Source organism: Lissotriton helveticus, chromosome 6 (genome assembly GCF_964261635.1).
Source record: "Lissotriton helveticus chromosome 6, aLisHel1.1, whole genome shotgun sequence".
In the NCBI taxonomy this organism is placed as follows: domain Eukaryota; kingdom Metazoa; phylum Chordata; class Amphibia; order Caudata; family Salamandridae; genus Lissotriton; species Lissotriton helveticus.
Genome location: NC_136067.1, coordinates 648063038 through 648072394, shown reverse-complemented (window position 1 = coordinate 648072394; position 9357 = coordinate 648063038). Strand labels below are relative to the sequence as shown.

General features: G+C 42.4%; 1 protein-coding gene across 1 annotated transcript in view; it reads right to left on the bottom strand.

The window, feature by feature from the left end:
• Positions 1-1006: 1006 nt before the first annotated feature.
• The window catches only part of LOC144762828 (uncharacterized), a 111772-nt gene continuing 103421 nt past the window's right edge, over positions 1007-9357 (bottom strand). The window contains exon 3 of the mRNA XM_078648110.1: positions 1007-4431. Within this exon, the coding sequence (XP_078504236.1) occupies positions 3692-4431 (740 nt within the window). The 3' untranslated portion in view covers positions 1007-3691. The remainder of the gene's footprint in view (positions 4432-9357) is intronic.

Genomic DNA, 9357 nt, shown 5'->3' with positions numbered 1-9357 from the left:
ATGTTGCTCCTGGTCTACCTAATAACCGAGCCTGGTAATGTGATTTAAATGTTTTAGGGCGCCTTTAAACCAGAGCTCATGCTCCTGGTATGTGAATGGAATTTCAATATCCTCGAAAGCAATATATTCCTCTGGTGGATCATCTTCTTTGTAGAAGTGAAACATACGTGTTACTGGATTTGCTTCTGGGAAGACTATCCATGAATAGAATACCTCTGTCTGGTGATATTCATGTGCCTTTATCACAAAAACTGCTCTACCACCTCTGGATGATAGGACATGTTTTATAAGTTTTATAGTGATGGCTTTCCTTAAATTTGAAGGAATTATTACAGCATTCTCATCGGTTTCCTGGAAACCTGTTAAGTTATAAGCTGCTTCAGCGTTGTCACCTGTAGCTCCACCGGTTTCGGTGTTATTGTCCTCGGACATTGTTTAATGTAAGTTTCAGAGCAAGTTTCAAGGGAACAAAGATAAGGTGCACAATATTTTGGAACACTGTATCCTTCAACGTTGAACAAACCAAAAAGCTAATACATAGGATTTTCCGTCCTACTCAGCTATGGCGGATATTATCCCTTACCCACTCCAGACGTCTATTGGAGTTTTATGACTAGGGGTCTCTGAGAAAAGCACAACTGAGTTACTTCAGTATCTAGTTTTAAATTAGTGCCTTACCAAACCGTTGGGCACCATGTAGTGTAGTTCATATAACCCTAATAGGCTCTGCACATTGGAATAATATACACAATAGTTTTGACATAGGACTGAGGTCGGTATGTCTCTATCGAGTATATTAAACTTAATTACTTGTGTGTGCCAGCTAACTCAGAGGTCACTAGAAACTTTCTTGAATGAACAAAAAGGGATTAGTTTCTGACAATCGCATAAACATGACAACTTTGTTTCCCTTAGAGTCTGAATAATATCTTCAGAGTCGTGAAAACAACAGATAACCGTTTCACTCAGTTAATTGTGCAGGTTTCGTTTCTACAGAGTTGCACAGAAATAGTGAGATAGGCATTTCGATAAAAAGGGTTTATTGAATAGTCTTCTTTCTCATGCAAGAGATATGAACTGCTACAATCGTAAGACAGAATGCGAAGCATAATGCGTACAACGTGAACAGTAATATAAAATAATACTGTAATAGCATGGTCTGTAGCTATGACATATATAAAAATACATACATAAATAACTCAGGCTAAAATACTCAACTGGTGCTTCTAAAATAATCCTACCACAGTGTACCTAACCTAAGTCTAGTATGAGGGAGGAAGTAGGTGCTGTTTTAGCTATAGTTTAGTTGTGCCAAGAATTGCCAAAGGTTTCTCTAGGTTCTAATCAGCTCCATACCTTATAATGAGAGAGGTTGGTATCTCTTTCCCGGGACTCGATCTCTAACACCCCGCAAAGGGAATCAGAAACACTGGAGCTGGATTCTTGGCAAGGAGGAGGACAGCGTCTGGTCAGTGCGTCAGTTGGGGAGTTCACTTCCTTCCAGACTTGCTGTGGCAAGCCGCGTCATGCAAGTAGGTAGCCGAACCGCACCGTGCCTTGCCATAGCAAGTGAAGGTATATTTATATCCTGAAGGTGTTTAGGAATGCCAGTATTGACGTAAAAGTCGGGCATAAGAACGTCATGAATGAACCCCTAAGGAATAGATGTTCATGCATAATAAATGAGTTCTTGGAGAAATCAATATCCAAGCAAGGGGAAGTCCTAAAGGCTTCAGAGTCTGTTTTTTCAGGAACTCGTGACGTAGATGAACGGATGTAAGTAGCCATGCCTGTATTTGGGTAGCATGGACTATGCCTAAATAAGAACTGGATTTTTATGCCTAGATAAGGGCACTGTGAAATGTACCTATATTACGGCATAAATCGGGAAATTCATACATAATCTAAATCGATACACAACACTGGAGTGTGCCTAAAGTACTTGGAATCATTTTAGAGAGGGAGCAGCTAGGCTGGGGTCCAGGATAGCAAGGCCCCAGCCAGACTAAAGTACAAAAACATTGAAACATCAGCAAAAAGTGGGGGTAACTATAAGAAGCAGATCCTACTCTCCTACACACGTCACAGCAGATCCAGGGCTTGCTACCAGCCACAGCAAGCTCCGAGCACTCACCCAAATGTGGGTGGCGACCTGGGCACTGGTGTCTGAGTGACCCCAGAGGAGCCTCGCACAAAGCCTAGCCTAGGAACGGCGGTCGCTGTGGCTAAACGAGATATTGCAGCGGCCTGGGCCCAGCCCAACCCCCCTATCTTGCGAAAGTGGCGTCTGGGAGTGGATTGGTGCACGGCCCAAGAGGAACCTCTCTTTGAGACACATGGTTGTCCTGCGAGGTTCCATATGGTTTGGGGCAAATAGCTGAACCTACTCTTTTAAATTGCCAGCTTTGGCTCTCCCATGTAACGGGGTGCTGCTTTCCAGCTTGGGTGGCTTGCATAAATACTCCTACCCTAACAGTGGGGTTTTTTACTGTCTGTTGGAGATGGAATTGGCTTTACTGTTTAAGATGTATGCTGTCTTTTTTTTTTCTCAAAATGATAATAAAATTGATTATCAAAAAATTCTCACCAGAATAAACCATCTCAAAACATGAATTGTGTAATGGTCTCGGCAGTTGAAACTGCTGAATTATATGGCTGGTGCCTCCTTTGTAAGTTGTTAGAATCTGGACAGCCATGAATCCTCTTTTGATCGCTCAGCCTGGATGGGTTGTACAGAATATTTACACAGCCGGTCTGAAGATACTGATAGGGAGTAGATGTTCCTGGTTTAGTGATGGAACGAGTTTATACTTTTTTGTCCTCAAGTGGTTATTGATTCCTATTTCTTCTCCTAGTTTCTTTTTCCCATGTGCTCAGGTCTTTTAATAATTTTTTGTTGAATCCTAGAAGCTATGTCTCTTAAGATAGTTTATGATCCACTCTTGGTAACAGGTCCTCAACAGTGCATACATTGCATGAGAGTCTGACAGGTTTAATTCGCAGTGAAACAGCCTTTGTGATGTTTGTTGCTTGGTGAAGTGAAGTTAGTGAAGTTGAAGAACCTACATTCTGTTTGGAGACGCTGCGGACGTTAGAGTTTGTCCTTTAACTCAAAGCTCTTCCTGACATTCAGAGGAGAGGGAGGATCTCAGCCCGGAAGGATTGTTAGATGTCATAAGAGGTTTAACTTCAGCTGTAGATTCTTAGATTATGTAAATGATCACATTTCTTTTTTTAAATGAAGGTGTTTTGGCAGTGCTTTGAGAAGGCTTCCATCTCGTATGTGTTACTTGAGGTTGCTGAACACCACCTTTTGTTTACAGCAGTTTCCCTACCCCGTGCAGCGTCATGGCTGTCGCCTGTGTGCTCTTTGATGGCGTACAAGGCTTGCCTTAAGATCAAAGCTCTTGCTACACACAGTGCAGTGATAAAGCCTCTGTCCTGTGTGTATGCTTTGATGGCGTACAAGGGCTTCCTTAAGAGTAAACCCCTTGGAACGCACAGTGCAGTGATAAGGTCTCTCTCCTGTGTGAGTTCTTTAATGCAGTACAAGGTTTGCCTTATGAGAAAAGGGTTTGGAACACACAGTGCAGTGATAGGGCCTCTCTCCTGTGTGAGTTCTTTGATGCAGTACAAGGTTTGTCTGATGAGCAAAGCACTTGGAACACACAGTGCAGTGATAAAGTCTCTGTCATGTGTGTACACTTTGATGCCGTACAAGGGTCGCCTTCCGAGAAAAACTCTTGGAACACACAGTGCAGTGATAAGGTCGCTCTCCTGTGTGAGTTCTTTGATGCAGCACAAGGTTTGTCTGATGAGCAAAGCACTTGGAACACACAGTGCAGTGATAGGGCCTCTCTCCTGTGTGAGTTCTTTGATGCCCTACAAGGGATCCCTTATAAGCAAAGCGCTTGGAACACTCAATGCAGTGATAAGGCTGCTCTCCGGTGTGTGTTCTTTGATGCAGTACAAGGTGTGTCTTCTGAGAAAAGGGGTTGGAACACACAGTGCAGTGATAGGGCCTCTCTCCTGTGTGTACGCTTTGATGTTGTAGATTTCCCTTCCGAGTAAAACTTTTCTCACAGATATTGTAGTGAAAGGGCAGCTCCCCACTGTGAGTTTTTTCATGTGTTGCCTTATCAGCAAACCTCATTTCATGCTCAGTGTAGGGATACCGATCTGTGTGTGTTTGTTCGTGCAGTAAAAGATGCGTCTTTCTAGTAAATGTCTTCTTACACTCAGCACAGGCATAAGCTCTTAGGCCAGTGCATATTGTTTTCTGCCTTGCCAGTACTGTTTTATTGTTAAAATTCTCACTCCTCTGTATTCCTTGGTGTTTTCTTTCATTCATTGTATAAGCAAAATTCTTCCTTCCTCCAGAAGCTTTACGTTTCTCTTTCCCATTCATACTTTCTGTCTGTGACTGCTGTGCTGCAGAATAAAATGAACACTGAAAATTATACATGGGAAATATTTCTTGAAAGAAATGCACGGTTATAATACGAGAAAGGTGGACAGTAATATCTAGGAAGGAAGGAAAATGTTACTACCTGTAGACAATCATTTGCTGCTTGTAGTTCTACAGTTCACATGTGGTGATCTCTCATGGGTTGGGTTCTGACTACTAAAAAAAAATTATTTAAAGATTGAGTTTTGATCTGGAGTAAGACTTGTAATCCCATAGCAGAAAGGCAAAATGCATCAGCGCGCAGACTCCAACTTAAATCATTGTGTTGTTTTCTCCATCGGAGTACGACTGCTTATATGTGTAAAATCAAAAAAATAAACTGCTTAATCTGAGCAACCTATATACTTTCCAACCATACAGCAAGTGGGTGATGCACGTGAGCCTGCAACATGACAAGCTGATAGTATTTGCAAGAGAGTAACATTTTCCATTTGCAGCAAGCTGTGGCACATCACACGTTGTGCAATAACTTAAAAGAATCTGTAAGGTCCTGAACGCCGCAGCCAGGCTCATTCTAGGGACACCACACCACATCCATATGACCCAACACCTAGGAAGCCTCCATTGGCTCCCCGTCGAGAAAAGGATCACCTTCAAACTCCTCACCCACGCCTACAAACCCCTCAACAACATCGGACCAACATACCTCAACGACCGAATATGTTTCCACGTACCCAAGAGGAAACTCTGCTCCACTGACCTCGCCCTGGCAGAGGTCTCCCGCATCCGCAGAAACAGGACCGGCGGGAGGGCCTTCTCCTACATCGCAGCCAAATCCTGGAACGAGCACCCGGTCAACATCAGACGTTCCCCAACCCTCCACACGTTCAGGAAGGACCTCAAGATCTGGCTTTTCCACTGACCCGGAGCTGCTCCTCCCCTCCCCCCCCCAGTGCCTTGAGACCCTCACGGGTGAGTAGCGCGCTCTATAAACCGCTGATTGATTGATTGAAAGGAAAGAATGGCTAATTGAGTTACTAATATACTTAGAACAATTAAGCACTTCTGGGCTTCTTCCTTGCATTGATGTCACCAGAGAAATATTTTATGAAAGGGTGCAGAGAACCACATGTTTCTGCTTTACAAATATCTACTAGAGGTATGTTGGGTAGAAAAGCAATGGTTGCATTTTTATCACACGTGGACTCAGCCTGTGTTATTTCTATGTGGTGTCTCCGCTAGGCCTGGGCGGTAAATTCAGTTCCGCTTGCGGAATTTGGGTAATTTTGCGTTCTGCGACAGACAAGGAATTGCCAAAACTTCCGCGATCCGCGGCTTTGCGGAATTTTTTGCTTGTTCACGCTTTTAAAATGCGTGTTCGCAAGATATATTTTCCCCTGAGCACGCGAACAGGAAAAAAACATTGTGAACGGGCGGAACAAACAATTCCGCGTGTTCGCAGATTCTGCGTTCTCGCGGAGATTTTTTACCATTTCGCTGAGCTTTGCGTAACACGACTACGCAAATTCCGCCCACCCCTAGTCTCCGCACGAGTAGAAAACCATATGCAAAATTGTGTCGGTGCAAAAAATGGTCTTATTTTTCATACATTTTCAATTCTGATAATGTAGAGCATGAGTGCATCTTAAACTGGGGGGCTTATTTACAAGCCCATTGCGCCTCCAGGACGCCACTTTTAACATGGCAAAAAGTGATGCACCAGCGGCGCACGGATGTTATAAATAAACCCCTAGGTGCATATTTAACTTTGTCTTTATAAACTTGCAGGAAGTGTTCATCTACTTATGGGCGTGTAGTTTGCTATCTGTTTGAGGAAGTGACTGCTACTAGGTAGACAACTATCTACAGTAAGGCTGGCAGTCATGTAGTGGCTTAAAAGGTGGACTTGTTACTCTTGATAAGACAACATTAAAATCTTAACTGGATGCCAGGTGTGCTCTGGTGGGATAACCATTCTCAACTCTCCCATGAACATTTTCACAAGAGTTTTTTCAAAAGTATTCAAATGTTAGTATAGGCTAGGCCAGCTTATTTATGTATGTATCTATATGTTATTTCTATACTGCAAACCTAGCCTAAAGCTAGGGCCAAAGATGAGCATAAATTATTTTTAAAGAAGTGAGTCCTCAACTCTTTCCTAAACGGGAGCAATGTTGGGGCGGTCCTGATGGATACAGGAATGTTGTTCTAGATCATGAGTTCATAGATGGAAAAGGCCTGCTAACTTGTTTTTTTTCTTTTTACAGTTCTAAGTCTGCAGTCCGATGGAGTTCTCCAACCTCGCATTTGTTGCACTTGAAACGAAGAGCTGAACTTAAGGACAACAAGAATGACGAACAAGTGATAAGAAAGAGGTAAAGAGTACCAAAGAGGAAATTCTAAAGGGAAAAGCAAGACTACTGTACTGGAAGAGTCTGTAACGTAGTAAGATGATACGAATAAGTAAGGAGAGCAGTAAAAATGAAATTGACACAAACACGGCAGGAACTTCTGATGGAGGAATCAAGCTCAGAAGGTCACTCAGACTCAGATGACTCAGCTAGCAACTACCGAGAAGAAAAACCTAACTGGCACTTTTTTTTGCTGAGTACGGGTTACTGAGACAAGGACGGACAATGGAATATCACAAAAAAGGAAAAACTAAAGCAAGAGGCACAAACAGAGGAAGAGAAGGAAGAGAAAGACAGGAATGAGCAAATGGAAGACAAAAAGATAACTCACCCCATAGGAAGAGAAAGGTGATAGAGCAAGGCGAGATATGATTATTAACTCATCACAACATTAACTGACAATGGATGAACTAAATATCCAGAACCTTGACTTATATTTCTGCCCCAGTAGGGACTTAGATTACAGTTCATGTAGAATTTACATATTTCCTTTTCTAAGCTATCAACATAAAATCAGACCAAAGCCAATGAACATGAGTATGGGGGAGCCCAATACAGAAAACATGACTTGTGTTCAAAAGACGCCGATACTTCATGACATTGGCTGGTCTGGATAATGGAAATATATGTGCAACGAAAGAGCAGGAAGTGTTGCTTGGATAGGCGGCGCGTATAGATCAGGGAAGCCTAACTCGGTTAAAAAACCAAGCTACATATAACTCCTCTTTGCCTCATTATAATCTGGATGTCTTTAGTGACTCGGTCACCAAAGACCTGTTCAAATAAATTGTTCACCAGTCAAGGCAAGAAAGGAAGAATCAGATCTAACCTGAGTAATGGACAAAGGGAGGCCATTAACACATTACGCAATGACAACAGAATTATCAAAGTCATCCGATAAGGGGCAGGAATGTGGTTTTAATGATGGTTTGCAATTAGGAGCAAAAGGCTTTTCAGTCATTATTAAATACTGATTGTTGTGAATTGGGGATATGGGAATGGCAACATTTTCATTTCTGTAAAACACTACCCTCTACTGTCCCATGCTTTTACCTTCTCCCGAAAGTATGCAAGAACAAGGGGGCCGTATAGTGTCCTCTAACAATAGCTTACTGGCAAACACAGCAATAAACTAAAACCATTTAATGCTGATTCTTGTGGAGAGCCTCCCATCCTTTGTAAAGATAGAGGGAATTTTCTACAAAAGATACACAATGGAGACAATCATATTTGACAATTACCTAGGATGTCATCTTGCTAATTATGTATACAATACACGCAAGGTCTAAGAGCATACGAACACGCTTTTTGCAATAGACCAATATCTCCATATGACTATACATGAATGCTCAGGACCATGACTTTTGCCTAAATAACCATATTTTCATATTTAAAAATAGATATTACAGACAAATCTCAGGGACAGCAATGGGCACCTGTTTTTCCAGCTATGCAAACGTATTTGTGGTCTTGGGGAAGGAACAGGTGTGTTGTGTAGTTCCCACTAATCCGAAGGACCTGGGCGTTTTTTGGGCAACATAAACTTTGGATGAGGTGCCTAGACTGGGTCCGGGCACCGCCGCAGGATGAGTTGGCCTAGAGAACAGCTAGCTCACAGTGCCACCATAAGACTCCCTAACCTTACCAGGAAGCGAATGGTTTCTGGCAACCTCTGAACGTGACGACCTTGACCCCTAAGGGATCTTGGAAACAGAACAGAACCTTTTGCTCAGTCACTCAAGCTTACTTGCTCTCAGAGAAATATACAGAGAATACACAGTGGGACATTTTCAATATATTTACTGAACCAACGTTATTCTTGTATAAAATACATGTGCTGCGATAATCAGTAAACCGAAGCAGATGAAAGTGATTACAAACATGTAAATAGTATATATAGTTCTATCATGATGCTAAAACAGTATATATATGCAGGCATATGAACAAGGCAGTAATCAGGCGGACTCCTACTATGCAATCCCTACTCTGCGTGTACCTAGAGTGTGTGTGGGTGTGAAGCCAAGAATCCCCACTAAGGGACATGACAGGAGAGAATGCAGGCCACGAATTGGTTACAAACTAAATTCCCCCTCACAACGACAGCCCGCTGCATAGTGAAGTCTCAGCCTGCACGGACCCTGGGTGTCAGCTGTAGCGCCTCCTCTACTAATCTATTGGGATTCTCATTATTTATAATAGAAAGCATCTTTGTGATGTACGTATAGATTAGACAATGTTATAGATATGTAGATAGCCCTGTCACCCTGTGGATGAAGATAGAGATGACATTTGTACATAGTGCGTCAAGAGGCCTTGTACATGGTGTTCGAGGCATCATGATAATGTTGTGCGAAGCTAGATGTATAAACAAAGTAGTTTCAGATAAACTAGTCCAACATTGTTGTGCATGCAAATATGTCTAAAAGGTCACAGCAGAAATGATCCTGTAAAAAATTGGACAATATACGAAATGAGCCACTTCGCTACATGGGCCTAGCCTGGCACATAACAGGTGGTCTGGATATCACAAAATGAAAA